The sequence below is a fragment of the Mya arenaria genome, chromosome 2 (genome assembly GCF_026914265.1).
Source record: "Mya arenaria isolate MELC-2E11 chromosome 2, ASM2691426v1".
In the NCBI taxonomy this organism is placed as follows: Eukaryota; Metazoa; Mollusca; class Bivalvia; order Myida; family Myidae; genus Mya; species Mya arenaria.
The window spans coordinates 16793947-16811177 of record NC_069123.1 but is presented as its reverse complement, the minus strand read 5'-3'; the positions used below and the strand labels follow the sequence as shown (position 1 = coordinate 16811177).

Genomic DNA, 17231 nt, shown 5'->3' with positions numbered 1-17231 from the left:
GTTTGCACCTAAAAACGGGACACTTTTAAACCACGAGCTGGAAATGGAAAATTGAAAGTTACGTCATCAGCCTTAATTTGCGTGAGGGTGTCCCAAAGGTATTTGCGTAGTAAACACTCTTTTCAAAAAGGGGGTTTTCAGAAAAATAAATTAAAATCCACATAAAACTTCAAAAATAAGCTTCGCCAGTCGTTAAAATATGTTTTTCTATGACAATCGTGAAATAAAATACAATCCTACACTAAAATCAACAAATATCTGTTATGTGATTGTTAATCACAAAAACTTGTTTAAAGGAATGGTTCATCATAAGTTGTATTTGACTTTGCGCAATAGTACTTCTTAATTGTTAAATATTAATTAACGAAACAAGTGATCGAATGAATATTGATATAATAATGTATAAATCCTTAAAGCTGCACTCTCACAGATTAAACGATTTGACAACTTTTTTTATTTTTTGTCTTGGAACGAGCCATTTTTTGCGAAAATCCATAGAAACCAGTTATAAAAGACTGCTGACAAAAAAATAGATAGCAGATTTTTATATTTAAGTTCAAAAATTGATGTTTTGTGCATTTTTCTTAAACCGTTAGTAACGGTTTAAGCCATAAAACATTAATTTTCGAACGGAAATACGAAATTCTGCAGTCTGATCTTTTGTCAGCAATCTTTTATCATTGGTTTGCAGATATTCACGCAAAAATTTGCTCTTTCCAAGACAAAAAAATAAAATAAGTTGTAAAAATGGTATATTTGTGAGAGTGCAGCCTTAATTTTCAGTACCTTTTGTTCATGTGCCTTCAAACGTGAAATAAAATACCGCATGAAATTGTACAATTAATATTTAAAGGTTGATATTCAACAGCGAGTCAGCAACATATATGAACTTAAAAGGACTGGTGAATCCACGACCTTGCTATTTAGTACTTGAAAATCTTTAGTTTACTTTTTATTTCATTTAAAACATTCAGCATCAAATGTATATTTATTCAAGCGATCTTTCACAAACAAAAAGGTGTGTGTGGGTGCACGTGGTACCTCGCAGGCTTGGTTGAGTACCTTCAATTAAGACACACGCTTCCTGGTGTTCGCCCGGCTGCCCCAGCTCCCACAAGCTCGACCCTTGGGTCAACAGGTGTCCATTCACCCACGTGTAGTCAGAGGTAAAATTGGGCACACTCGCTCCAACCCAGTATTTATGACCTGTGAATGACTTGTTAATCATAAGTGCTGTATTTTGAACGATCACAGCCTATTAATTAAGTCAGAGCAAATACTTACATTGCAAGTTGCTATGGCAGTGTGTGTATACCACGTGATAAATTGCGTCGTAAATGTTACGTCGGAAGGCAATATTTTGCTTCGAATGAAGACTTTGAACAAAGATAACTTCACTATTTCTTCACTAAAATAAATGAAACATAGCGCAGTCTATGCCGCTTACAGAGCCCCACCCTTGGTCTTTTACGTATGATTGAGAGTTTAGTTTCTAAAAACACCCAAGTGTTTGATGAAACTAATCATGTAATCAAACTCTGTAAAGAAACAAAGGTTGAGCTCTTAAAGCGGCATAGGCAGCCCGTTGTTTCATTTAAAATGGTAAAGAAATAGTAAGGTTATAAGTCTTCAATTAATGCAAAATATTGCCTTCCTACGTAGCATTTACTAGTATGACGCAATTTATCACGTGGTATACACACACAGTATGAGAAGACATGAATTGGTAGCTGAATTTGTCATTAAGAATACGTTTTACTGTTGTTAACACACATTTTGAAAAGAAAACATGTATAGTATTGTAGACTAAAGATATTCTGAAAATGCTCATATGGTGCTTTTCTGAGCATGAGTTTCAAACTTTTTTTTTTTTTTTTTACATCCTTGTCTTTTTATTCCTATTTCAGATGTTAAAACAAGTATGACATAACTAAAAGGGTGAACACACATCTAAGTATATATATATATATATATATATATATATATATATATATATATATATATATATATATATATAAACACTATGTTCTTGTACAAAGTATATAAGATTTTACTGTTTTTAAAACGTATGTGGTCTAGATAAACAAACAATTTTACAACTGACCAATTTATAAGTTCTGTTTCATTAATATTTGATTTTTCATAAATATTCAAAGCAAATTTTAAACTACTCTTTAAACCAATAAAGGATGGTCTTATTTTTCTCCTTTTACAGAGATATATGTATTTTTTAATTTCATAACTAAGTATATTATATTTAATTAAATTTTTACAAGTGGTTCCCAACAAAAATGTCTGGCAATTTAATGGGAAAAAAGCATTTAGGGCTGATAAAAACTCTTTAACACAGTTTATTAAGGTTTGAATAATCTCACAATTCCAGAATATATGAATCAAGGTTTCCTCTTCAGACAAACAAAATGTACATAATCTATCATTAACAATATTCATTTTAAACAAAAGTGAGTTTGTAGCTAAAATCCTATGTATGATTCTTGTTTGAAACCATTGAATATATGTATCTCTTGTAATACTAAATACCAATCCATAGATCTTTTTCAAATGTACATCCTGGAAAACAATGTCCCATTTAGCCTGACATGTTGGAGTATCCTTATTTTTTATCAATTCATTATAAACTTCTTTACTTCCTTTGGTTTCAAGCAAAATATCCTTAACATAACATGACATTGATGGGTTTTGAGTTCTATCATTATTACTAAATGTAATTTTACATGTTTTAATGTAGTTCTTAACAACTCTATTTAAACCTTCAAACAATATGAAATTTATATTTGTCCCTGTACAATTCTCTAAGTATCTCTTTGTTACAAATGTGCCTGTATCATCAACAATATCTTTAATAAAACGTATTCCTCTATTATAAAGACTTTTGATAAAAATACCTTTATTACCAATTTTCAAATGATGGTTGTAAAACAAAGGTGTATCTAGTATATTCTCAACAGTATTGTACATCTCAACATTCTTGTTATCAGTAATTCATATTTTCCATAAATGCATTATTTAGTAAGTAGTTAAAGGTTTATTAGTCAAAATCATGTTTGTTATACATGTGTATGTATTGATTTTAAATAAGAGTATCACTTTAATATTACCTCGCTTTCGTGTCTTCTGGCTTCATAGTTCCGTAATTCTGACTGCAAACTTCCTACATATGAAGATGTAATGCAATGAGAACTCGGAAGTTATGAAGTCTCTCTAGTGTTAATGCTAGCCCTAGCATGTATCTGTGACTCAGCTTCCGCCGCTATGGCTCGAAGTATCGGCATGGCCAGCTGCATGTCCTTCCTGTTAGAACACCTAGAAAATTGGTGAGCTGTATTAGGGTTCAAATGTGATCAACTCAACTAAACTTATCAAGCTGTACAAGCGTTCCAAGCACTCACATCATTGCTAAAATACATTTTATATTGCAGAAATAATGAGATGGGGTCGGCACTTTATTGGATTAAGACAGGTCTCTTAATGATTTCCTGGAAACTAAATGTGCAAATAAGTATAATGGGGTTTTCAATAGCTGCTACAGATTGAAATGGGAATTTGATCGGTTAAAGTGTAACCAGACAACAAGAGGGCTCTATAAGTCAATACAACTCCCTTGTGACCACAATCTATCGACATTTAAGTACAAAAAAACCAGTCCTAGGCTTAAGACATGTCATACAGTTTCTCATATAGGCCATTGGTGTTCCCACGGAGTGAGCTCCTTTCAAGTCCATTAAGTTTAAAAAAATATATATTTTGACTCTGACCATTCGGACAATTGAAATATAAATCATCACATTCTAACATGCCATAAAAAAATGAGCTGACTTTATGGAACGTGTTGGTGTAATTTGGTGAAATAATATTAATTTGTTCTTCAGACATTTTCAATTTCCATGTAATTTAAGCATTTAGTCAATTAAGCGTATGTAGTTTATTCAGACTTAAAGAAAGCTTTTGATTTTATTGATCATGAAGTTCGTGAACTTTTATATCTAATAAATATACTTTGATACGCTAATTCCATCTTAATACCCTACAAGATGATAATTAACACAATACAATGGAACAAAATGTTGGAATTAATCATTTTTATGTACTTGAAAATTCAGTTTATTTGCAAAGGGTGAAATCAGTCTTTGATACCTTCAAATTAAACAAAAATTATTTAATAATATCCCAAAAATGGTTTCACCCTCTCCGTCTGATTATGTCACCCTTGTTGGAGATAATAAAAGTAAAAAACGTGTTTTCGTATTGTTTTTTTTTTTGCATTTTCGGATAAAGGAGGGAAGGGGGAGGAGGCGTAAAGCCGTTAAATTCTTAAAGACGTGGACCTACTTATAGCACCAAACATAGGAATAAACATCGTTGGCTAAGATATCGGTACGTATATTTCACTGACATAAACATATTTAGTCGGATCATTTAAAAAATAAAGAAAAAGTATATAATTATCATAATTTCATGCTGCACAGACAACATCTCGTTCATATCCGTTTTCGCATGCTGAAAATTATTCAGATGTTTTCACAGTCACTAAAGTATTGAATTTTCGGCCGTTATTTACTGGCTAGAACAGGATTGGATTGAATAGAATGCCCTATAGTATTGATTTTATGTATATGTAATAGCTATTGAAGCCCTGGATGACCTCCGTACTTTCTTAGGTATGGATGCACTCTTACTCCAAAATAAGATTTACATCAATTAATAATGTTGTTTTTAAATTCCGAAAAGGATTAATAAATGTCGAAAACAATGGTTCTTATGAAGAATACCGAGTATACTTTGTCTGCCGCAAAGAAAACACAATATTTCTTTCTTATGAGACTAAAGTAGACCACAGTAAGCATTCACCAATCATTCAGTATTATTGCGCTTTTTGTTATTAAATATACGGCTACATTATTGTTATCAGTAATTAATATTTTCCATAAATGCATTACTTTGTAAGTAGTTAAAGGTTTATTAGTCAAAATTATGTTTGTTATACAGGTATATGTATTGATCTTAAATAAGAGTATCACTTTAATATATCCTCGCTTTCCCCACTTCTGGCTTCATAGTTCCGTAATTCTTACTGCAAACTTCCTGTATGAAAATGTTATGCAATGAGAAATCGGAAGTTATGAAGTCTCTCTAGTGTTTATCCCAGCCCTAGCATTGTCTGGTACCCAGCGTACTCTGCCTAACAAGATAATGAAATGGTAAGGGCAGGTAACCCAGGCTAGCCCTAGCATCCATCTGTGACTCAGGTTCCGCCGCTTTGGCATGGCCAACTGCATGTCCTTCCTCTTAGAACACCTAGAAAATGGGTGAGCTGTATTAGGGTTCAAATGTGATCGCACCATTGGTTGGCGGTGTTACTTAAATAATCATTACAGTAAGCTTATACACTACTAATTAATTTGCCTATACATTTCAATGCAAATAGGTAACACTTTAGAGTGGAAAACTATACATTTCCTTAAAATTAATCTCAAACCCAATTAATTTAAACCATAAAAAGGTATGTCACGTTTCTCGTGATGAAATTCACTCACTTTGAAGTTTAGCACTGTTTATTTGTAAAGAATCCATGTTGCGTCAGGCCGGTAAACAGTCTCTCTTCCAACTGAAAATCATTTTTAATCCCAGATATTTATGATTTTTTTTTCAAAGTGCAGGTATTGGACTGAGTATTTTAACTATTAATTATATGTATCACTCAGACTTTAAACAAAATATCAATTTATAGTAGCATTCTCAATCTAAAATATAAATATAGAGAGGCCATCCTGTTTCAGCTCTTGTACCTAACATTTAGATATAACTAACCTATAAGTGAGCCCGTTTGGTCGGTCGGTAGGTCTTCCTGTCGGTCGGTCAGTCCGTAAACCAAAGCTTGTCCGATTGATAACTAAAGAACGCTTAGGCTTATGATGCTCAAACTTGGCATGGTTTTGCCTCACCAGGTCAAAGGTCAATGTCACATCGACCGTATACAGTAAAAGTGTGTATGATGATAAAAAGTAAATGCTTGGGTCTTGGGCACTCAAAATCGGTAGAGATGTTGGTAATGACCTTCACATCGCCCTTAATTGCCACACAGACTTATAATGTAAGATGACTAACGCCGTTACCACTAACTTTACCACCTGCTGCTGATGATCCCCCTCTTACTATTACTACCACCACTACTTATTTTCATTGTTTTGTTTTTCTAAGGTTTTATCATCATCATCATCATCATCATCATCATCATCATCATCATCATCATCATCATTATTGTTATTGTTATTGTTATTGTTATTATTATTATTAAATTTATCAAACAGCAATGTCATCGGAATAAATCCGTGAATAATATGATTCACTTGGTTACCACCATTTTTGTCAATCATATTTGTCATAGTTTAAAACTGTAAAGAATATGATCCAAGTTTTCCAAGGCCTGTTAAGAATACGATCTGGGAATGATAACGTCTTACACTGCTCGCATTGAAACAGGTGTCGAAAATGCTAGAAACCGTTATCGTAACTAGTGGACGTTTTGTCATATTTGTTCGCGACTTATATTGCTATCGGATTCTTTTGTAATAGAAAGCAAATATTTCCTTGATTTGAAATGATATGTGAAATGTAAATACGATGCATTATAAACTGTTTTTTATAATTAATAAAACGTATAGTGCAATGGTTATATATAATTTAATCAATGTAATTTCAATAAAAGTAATTACTATAATATAGGAGTATAAATAAGGAATATTCAAGAACACATGGTTTTTAAATAGGATTTATAAACATTTTTTACTATATTAAGCAATGGTGAACCGTTAGACCACAAAAATCACAAATCTCAATTTTGAATGTGATCACAATATACGCGTGAAAAATGAGTTTCACAAACTTTTGCGAATTTCGTGCCCGACAGAGCAATTTCCTCAAGTATCGAAGTACAGTATCTTCAGACACCGAGCACATTTTCCATAATTGTGTCCGTCTAATTTGTCAATGAGCATTTGATATCACCCCCTGCTAATCGACTGTTTGAATTTTGATTAGGTTGCTGATGACTTTTTAACGAATGGCAAACATAATACTAAAATGAACTTACAGGAAATACTGCGGATTTTGTTTTCGCTTTTCAAAGAAGTATTTAATGAGTTTCTGCCTATAAAATTTCCTATCAAATATACAGAATAAATACAGTGTTTAAAAGTCAAGCAGTTAGACTTATCACCAATAAACCGACACACAAACAAAACCACAGATGGAAATATCTCAATGAACAACTAAACAATATTACACAATAATACAATGAAAAATACAGGGACAAGCACAAAAGGCGAAATTTGAAACACTAAACCCTGTTTAGGGGCACAAGGCAAGAGTCCGCAACGACAATGAACTATAGACAAAACATATTAACATAACATACACAGATACAAACACCACATACAAACCATACCCTCGTCAAAATCGCTTTACCGTTACATGATGGTATCGGTCGGTAAAACAAGCGTGCACTGGAACTCGAGTCTAGTGGGGGCTAAAACTAGTTAGCATGGCCATCACCTCACACTTGTCCCATCATTTACCAATGTTTTCTAACTATAAATATAATAGACCTCATCAGAGCACAATTTATATTTTGTATGAAATGCAGAATTCATATTGGACTACGTTTTTGAAAATTGTGCTCTGGTATGCGATAGCTCTGATGACAATGCGATTTTATGGCCTAACAGTGCACAATCGATCCAACCATTATTTGTACATCTTGGTTGAATATGCAAAATAAGATGATGTTTAACTTGGAGGAAGAAATTTGATCAAATATCAAAAAGGAAAGTTTTAGAATAAACTAATGAAATGCAGCATAATTTCCTCTCATTTTCCGGTAATTATTCTCATATTGATTAGAGCTGAAGTGCAAGTGAAAACCATATCAGGTTTCGTTCGTATAAGGTTTTATACCTGAAAGAGAAAAATAATAAAAGGTGTTGATAGGAGCGCCTGAAAAATGTTTTAAATGCAACTGATATTATTTTATTCAAATAATGCAAACACTCCTGAAGGAAGTTTTTTTCTTAGTAAAATCACTCACAGTACCATCCAACCATGGTTTTCAAGGTGATATGTAAATTCATCAACCCGTCTTTATCAAAATTTAAATAAAACAATATTTTGAAAATGCAGGGATTTTTTTGCGCTGTCAAAAGACGGTGTAACCTCTGTCACAGTAATACATTATTTTCGTGGAGTGGCCTCACAAAAATGAGGTCAAGCATGACATTAAAAATTCAAAAATACGGAAAATGTGACTAATTTTTACAATATTATGTCATGTTTGTTCATGTTATACCAGATAGACCCTAACGAAATCTGCCTTTAAACGTATGAATATTTTCAATTGTCTCTGCATTGGACCAATTTTTGTTTCAGCAATTTTAATATCATTGAGTTCCATCTAATATCATTAAACCTGTAAAGAGATCGACTTGTAGGGAGCTGGAAAACTTGACAGTCAATATTTAAGTTGCTAACGGAGCTTAATTTTCAATTTGTTTATCTTATCACAATCTTTAATTAGCTGGATCAAAGGAAGATTATTTGATTTTTACGACGACATAAGATCAACAATTAGAACAAAGGACTAACAATTCCCGATCAATAAGGCCTATACAATGCCCTAGGATTAAAGCAGTTGTACAAAATTATCACACCTGGGGAAGTATATTATAGGAGAACATCCTATGAAAAATAACCCTAAAATAAACTCAGTTGGTCTTCAGATATTAGAATTGTAGGCATACACTTGTACAAAAGTCGTTCTGTATATAAACTCTCTAAGTCTTTTGTTTAAATTATGTTCACAACTTTATTCTGTATTTTATCAATGTTAGAGAGTTCTTATCATTATATTGTTATATGTGTTGTATTCCTTAGGATGGGTGTGAGATCTACAAATAACCAAAGTTTTGAATACATGTTTACTATGTGAAGTCCGATACACAAGTGCTATTAAAGTGTACAACATTAGTATATAATAAACAAAACATGCAATATAGTTATGGTAATGAATATGAATATCTACACAATAACTGCTGAAGAAGCATTTCTTTTATTAGTTAACTTGTCATACCACACACATCCAGCCGCGCAGGTTTCCTGGTTATTGTCGCAGTTGCACAAATGGGAAAGTGAATGGTTGTGATTGTATTGAACTTTTTTGTGATAGTTTCTGATGTTTGCAATGATGTACCAATATTGGATGGTATTTGATCAGGTAATTTTTGTTCAGGAATGTTCGACCTAGGTGCCTGTATACTATGTGATTGTGATATGTGTGCACTGAAGTCTATTATTGGAAATGGCTTTTCATTAGACTTAAGCAAGTGTTTTCGATTCGATATAAACCTCCATCGGCAGTCTCTACAATGTACGACCTACCGTCAAGTATTTTCCTTACAATAGCTGGTGCCTATTTCTTACCTTGTCAAAGCCGTATAGTTTCACCCTTAGATAGTATATTAAGAGGTTTCGTTGACCTATCATAATCATGATGTTGTTTTGTCGTGAGTTTTGGGCTTTAAGTGATCTAATGCCAATGGTAATATTGACCTTAGTTGGCGGGACATCAAAAGTTCGTCAGGGCTACTGTCACATGCAAGTGGTGAGTTGTGGTACTCAAGTATGGTCCTCAAAATCCAACATTTTTGCAAATTGTTCAAACTCTTTGCTAGTGTATGATCAAGCATGATCAGCTATGAGTATGCGATGAATACCATACATTGCGAAGATGCCTATTCATCTTGTGCATGCTTGTATTTGATCTTCGATTCGGTAGTCGTCAATCTTCAAAGAATCTTGAATATATGTCTACTACGACAATGTATTCATTGTCATTCCAGTAAAATATGGCACTGGCATGAACTTCCCAAAGTCGGTCAGGAGCAGTGTTTGAGGCCATTTCAGGCCAAAACATGATTTTGCGGGCTTTTGGGGCATTTATCTACACCCAAATGTGACTCATGAATGCAATATGATGTTTGAAATATATCTTGATTGCAATATCAACTTACTCAAACCAAAATACGTTCACTTTTACGTGTAAAGTTTACTCACAATGACACAAATAAGGACGAATATAAGGTAAAACATTGAAATGGCAATCAAGCAAAGATATGCATTAAACAAACATGTTTCATTTAAAGACAAAATGCACAATGGTATTAAGTTGTATAAAAAAGCGAAACGCTCCGTTTTCTGTTGTTTTTCAATACCGACATGGTAACATGGTAACTCTGCATTTATCGTTTCCGAATTTGTTAATTGATAACATATTTCAATGATGAAGATACATTTTATTCCACCAGCTTATAGACCATTCTGTGTTGATAAGATTATCATTTTATTTCTGATCACTGCTTGTTATGTTAAACAGTGTCGGCCTCCATTACTTGTTAAAAGTGTTAAAAAGCAGAAACTGAAAATCAGTGTCAAAAGAAGCCTTTCATAAAGACATCTCTAAATTGAATCTACTTTTAAAAAGATCTTCAAATGTTAAAGATCGTGTCACAAACTTTACCAAGAGAACATCAGATGTAATTGATAAGCATGCTCCACTCAAAGAAAGCACTGTTATCTGCTGACCAAATGTACCATGGTATATTGAGAACCGTAAATCCCTCAAGCAGTTTTAAAGGTCAATAGAAAGTATTTACCAGTCTGACAATTCAAATTGTATGGCAATTATTTTCGAAAAGGTCAGGCACAGCTACACTACTGCAGTGTCAACATCGAAAAATAGAAAATATCCGTCTAAATCATTGGGGCAGAGGGCGAAAAAGTTATATGGGGTGACTGCCTGTCTGCTCGGTCGCACGAGGGACAATCCGATTCCACCGCATACTGATGATGTATCTCTTGCCGACTAATTTTTGCAATTTTTTGTTGACAAAATTGCCTGGCTGAGAAATGACATAGATAATATAACCATTGATTCGGCACATATTGGGTCTGTATCATTAAACAAGCCTCTATGTGGCACAATTTTGACAGAGTTTACACCACTCTTAGGAAATGGTTTATTGAAAATTATCTTAGTATCAACATCAACAACTCATGAGCTAGATGTTATTTCAACACCAAACTTGAAAGAAAATCTTCATCTTCTTGTACCAGTTGTGTTTGAAATTGTAAATAGATCATTGTCATCTGGGGTGTTTCATTAGCATCTGGGGTGTTTCCAACAGAGTGGAAAGCCTCAAATGAAGAAATAAGGTCTCCCTCTGGAACTTAAGAACTATCGGCCAGTGTCAAACTTGTCGTTTTTTTAATCAAAGATCCCTGAGAAATCTGCCTTACAACAAATTACTCATCACATCGAAGTAAACAGTTTCCTTTCGTCATATCAAAGTGCATACAGAAAGGGTCATTCGCCTTATTCCAGAAGCCCATAATGCTTTGCGACAAAGGTGACTTCCGGTTTATTTCCGCATTCAATTTCCTTGTTATCGATACGAGTGAAAGGAAGAGCATACTTGGCAAAATAGATCGATAGGTGAGTAAAACATGTTAGGAACATCAGGTTATACATTCTTCTATAAATATCTACCGTTTTTTGTAAATGTCAATGAAGTTTTTGACGTTTATACCCTACTTCAATACACATTTAAGTGGGTGGGGTAAAATAACAAATATAATGGTCAAGACTTTCATAGTAGTTCTCAAAGACTTCAAATACATATTGGTTGTTATAAAGTATGCATTCAATTGTGGTTTGTTGAGTTTGTTATTAAATTAAATGAATGATATGTTGCAATTAGTGTGAAATTGTTAAAATCTGCAACTTCAAAACAGTCAAGTAAATGAAGCTTAAATGTGATTAAGAAGGGCATTTAAATACTGACTGCTGTGCTGTATGTAAACAAATATGCAGGTCTTAAAATAACAGCTTATTAATATTGTACTAGTAAATTGTAACTATTTAAATAGCCGACTGATATTAAAGCTGCACTCTCACAGATTAAACATTTTGACAACTGTTGTTGTTTTTTGTCTTCGACTGCTAATTTATGCAAACGTGCAAGAAAACCAGTGATATAAGACTGCTGACAAAACATTGGATCGCAGATTTTCGTTTTTAAGTAAATAAAATAATTTTTAATGCATTTTTCTTAAACCGTTAGTAATGCTTTTAAAATTAGCCATAAAATAATAATTTTTAAATGGAGATATGAAAATCGGTGATCTGATTTTTTTTGTCAGCAGGCTTATATCACTGGTTTGCAGATATTTACGCAGAAATTGCCTCTTTCCAAGACAACAAATAAAAAAAGTTGTCAAAACGGTACATCTGTGAGAGTGCAGCTTTAACAGTTAAGAGTCTTTTATTTTATTTTTTCTGGCTAAGTTGGATGATGATAAAACTATTTATTTTATTTCAGAGATGTCCATTCTGGATGTTTGATTCCGCCAAGTTGATGCTCAACCGGAGTAGGCAGTTGATACCATTGATCTGATAGCACCAGCTATATCAGATGTTTTACAAGAAAAATTTGTGCAAAACACAAGAGATGGAATCGGTTCAAGAACAGAGATAAAATAAATGAAGTGTGTCAATATGAATGAAAACTTTCCTTGACTGCAAGGACTAAAGAAATGCACACAAGTGACATAAATTTAAATGTTTGGTACAAAAAGTAGACATTTAGAACTTAAAATTATGACACAGGATGTGAAACAACACTTTATAGCCGATAACAGTCGAACAAGAGATTTTTCAAAAAGAAGCAAGTTGTGGTTTTTTAACCCTTGGCAAATGAACCTTTAAAGGGATTATTACATACCAAGGACAATTTATTGTTATTGAATTATATCATGTTTAATGTTATTATAAAATTGTAAAAAATACCGTTGTTATTAATATGATTGTCTATGATCTTTTTATTCCAATGACTGTGTAAACTCCCATGGTTAATATTAAAAAGACATAAAATCGAGTTAACGTTTGTGGGCAATAACTAGCCACCCGGTTAACTTAGTTTGTAGGAGCACCGTGCTTTTTCTGGCAACCCTTGGTTCGAGCTTTTTCCTATCATGTTACTTTAGTATTGTTATAGTCAATAAGCCTAGGTGTCGTTAGCGCAGTACTGTAGGCCGAATATTTTCTTGGCCCAAATTCAAACAGCCTTGAGATTTAAATGAAACTTGGTACACATGCAAATTTCCAGAAACAATAGGCTCATGTCCAGCAAGATCATACATAATTTTTCAAGACTTGAATGATTCAATACATCTGCTCCTATGTATTTTAATTTTCATAACTAAAATTGTTCATCATTGTAAATACAGTGCTCAAGTTTAAAGCTGCATTCTCAGACTGACCATTTTGACAAAAAAATGTCTGAAAACCAGTGATATAAGATTGCTGATGGAAGATCAAAAAACATTTTTACAGAATTATCTTGACCGTTTTGACAAAAAAATGTCTGAAAACCAGTGATAAAAGATCAAATAACATTTGTACGTATCTTTGTTTGAAAATGGATATATTTATGGTTAAAAAGCGTTTCTAACAACTGAGATCTGTTATTTTGTGAATCATCTTATATGACTGACTGAATTGAAGGCAATGATATCAAAATCAGTTAATCTGTAAGATTGCAGTTTTAAAGGTGCATGTCCCTAAAGGTCAATTGGCAGGAGATCTCATCAAATTTAATGAAGAATCATACATTCAAATTTCAATGATGCAATTCAACTTATTCATTTTGATGAGAATCAGCATTTAAAGAAGTTACCATAAGCTCTGATTTTTTGCTGTGCTTTTTTATGACAAATTTATCATTTCTGTAGAAAATGTCTGACACTATCATACAAATTGTAGCAAAAGAAACAAAAAATGGTTGTACAGAATTAAAGTTTATTTAAATATCTATAAAAAGAGTTGTTCATATAATAAAACATTATGATGCACATTGTAGATGTAAAACATAACTAAAGTACAAGGACATAAAAAAATATTTAATTTTATATATTTATATGATTTTTGAATAATAATATTTCTTATGATAACAATAATAATAATAAGTGTTGAATACTAAGCACTTAACATATTATACATGTATGAATATCAATAATAACAGTCAAAAAACAACAGTTCAACCAACAAAAGAGATCCAACAAGTACTAGCAGTGGGAATCAAACCAATATGACCCAACAGTGTTTCAAATAACACTAGTTGTCTATCACACATTCTGTCCAACAAGCAGTCCAAACAACACTGGTGGTCCAACCAACACTTCCAGTCCAACCATTTATAATTGTTCAACCAACACGTATGGTCCATCCAATATAGCGGCCCAGTAAGCAATAGATGCCAAAACCAACAATAGCATGTCAGGTACTAGCTGTTCATCACGTTGCTACCAATCTAGCAGCCCAACCAATTGTAGTGATGTTCTTCATTGAAAGTAATGATCTCAGAAGGTAACATCAGCATATTTGAATCATATCTGTAAAGAAAGGAATGGAACATAAAAAGCATATTTTTATAAAAAAGTAAGTTACTCTCAGACTTATTTATGAATGGGTTTTAAGACAATCTGGAACCCAATTTAATTCCAGGCCTGGTGGTATGCGACTAGTCCGGTGGCCATCATAATATTTGAAAATAACAAATCATTCAGAAGACTACACAGGTGACAGCATGACATAATTACTCTAAGTAAAATGTTTATTACATAATAATAAAATACACACAGCAGTATAAATATCATAATTTATATTGATGATGATTTATTTATGTTCATTCATAAGACTATTAGTTATACCTGGTAATGTACATACAGATTCTTCATTAGATCATGACTGTCAGATAGTAAAACAGACTAATGTAATTTTTTGTGTTAATTTTCAAAACAAATGTTTTAGAATAGATAAGAATTTGTTGTTTATAAAACTCCAATAAGAAAAGTAACTGCAGTCTTTTCTGAACCATCTACCCCACCCACCAGAACTAACTGTCCAAGTAAACAGTCAAGCGATTTATAGCTCATGACATTCAAATAATATCACAATAATGTAATATAAACTCATTAAAATGACAAATCTAATAAAAATAAATAAATTATAACAAACCTGCAATGATAATTTGTCCGTATTTATCGCTGTTATTGTACTTAGTCATAACCCGGAAATAAACCGGAAGTCACCATGCCGCAAAGGATTATGGTCTATTGGAAAGTCGAGAATGGCGTAAAATCTGCAATGATGAAAATGTATTGTGATTTCTTGGATGCTTTTGACAACAATAAAGTATATATCGTTGTTATGATTAATCTCAGTGGATATTCCAATTGTGCTTCGAATTCTTCAGGTAGACTTTGGTATTGAAGGTATTCTTTTGAACGGGATAAATTCCTTTTTAACTGAAAGGACAATGAAAGTTATTATTGAAACGCATCTTCAAACACAGAACGGCTGCAGTTCGGTCTACCACAGGGATCCTGTGAAGGCCCAGTTATTTTTACCATGTATATTGCTGCTCTGAACACAGTTGTACAAAAATACCTAGCTGGACTTTATGGGTATGCTGATGATCAGAAAATTGCTTTCAGAATTCAATCTTGAAATGCACAAAAAGGGGCGAACGTTCTTAGACAGCTAAATGATTGTATACATGATATAATCTTGTGGATGACAAATTTAAAGTTGAAAATGAACAACTCAAAAACTGAAATTATCAGGTATGGCACTAAACATCAGCTAGCAAAACTTAACATTTCAAGTGTGAGTGTTGGTGGATCATCAGTAAAATGCGTTAACGATGTCATAGATTTTGATGTACATATGGAAAGTACTCTTAATTTTGACATGCATATCAGAAAGAAATGTCAGATTGCGTATGCTCAGCTTAGAAATCTGAAAGAATTTCGTAAACACCTTTCACAAAAATCAACAAAGATAATGGTAAACGGGCTTATTCATTCTCATATTGATCTTTGCAATGGATAATTTACGGAAATACCTGCCTATCAGATTAACAGACTTCAGAAAGTGCAGACCCAAGTAGCAAGAGTTGTGACCAACAAACCATACGCTCATCCAACTACTAGTCCTCAAATTCCTTCACTGGGGTCCTGTGAGGGCAAATTTGGTTAAAAATAATTGTTATTGTGATTCGCATTGTGCAGGGAACAGCTTAATCTTATCTGGGGTCTTTGTTAAACCGTGTTCAGGAAAATACAGACTAAGATCTTCTGATGACATTCAATTTATTGTTGCAAGAACCAGAACCAGAATTGCTGACAGATCACTTGCTGTGGTTTGGCCGAAAGGATGGAATGCTCTTCCCGGTGACAAAAGCACATCAAAAGTGAACCTACTTTTAGAAAGGAACTGAAAACTTATTTGTTTGGACTGTTTTATAATAGAAGAGTCTACCTGAATTTATGTGTAAATGACTATATATAGTCTGTTATAAAATAGCGCATGAACTGTGTGAAGCGCAATCGAATATTGAATAATTCTATACAATTGTATTTTTTACAAATCGATTTTTTTTTTAAACATTCGATTAAAGCCCTCCAATGTTAACGCTTCTAACATTCAAGACATAACCCAGTCAATATCACGATTGCAAGACGGTGATTGAGGTGAAAGTAGAAATATCGCAACAAAAATGTTTGTTCACAACGGTATGGATGATATTTCAACATATTTTTTGTCATGCATGTGCAAGCATTGCATGTTAGTCAATAGTTAACGTGCTTTAGGTGGGAATTTTCGAACATTTTTTTTCTCCATTATTTCGTTATTCACATTTACGTTTAGTCTGCGCATATTGTCTCATGATGGAAGAACTGTAGCAGGAACTTTAAAAAAATCTTTTGTTTTCTTATAAATTAGTCCTTCACCTTTCTGACAGTGTAAACTGTTTCAAACTTGTTCAATTATTTTAGGAAATATTGACGTTTTTAGGGCAAAGTGGTTTGAGGGATTTCTGGACATGTTACCCATAAAAATACAAATATTATATTATAATGATATTTGTTCAAGGAAAACGTTTAGAAATGCATCAAAATGTCATATCATTACTTTTCAAACACTTTAAAAGAACTGAACGATCATATTTCAGTGTTCAAGCTATGTAACGATTACCTTTGATTGAAACCCTAATCTTATCAGATGGTAAAGATATCCTTTTACAGGTTCATAACATGAA

At 32.9% G+C, this 17231-nt stretch overlaps 1 protein-coding gene across 2 annotated transcripts in view; it reads right to left on the bottom strand.

Moving 5' to 3' along the window:
- Window positions 1-976: 976 nt before the first annotated feature.
- The window catches only part of LOC128225091 (macrophage mannose receptor 1-like), a 34140-nt gene continuing 17885 nt past the window's right edge, over window positions 977-17231 (bottom strand). Inside the window, exons 10-11 of one of the 2 annotated variants that reach the window (XM_052935115.1) lie at window positions 15146-15269; window positions 13989-14520 (exon numbers count right to left, since the gene is read on the bottom strand). In XM_052935115.1, the coding sequence (XP_052791075.1) occupies window positions 15241-15269 (29 nt within the window). In that variant the 3' untranslated portion in view covers window positions 13989-14520; window positions 15146-15240. Of the gene's footprint in view, window positions 1207-13988; window positions 14521-15145; window positions 15270-17231 lie in introns of those variants that run through there. The other variant, XM_052935113.1, reaches the window with a different exon arrangement.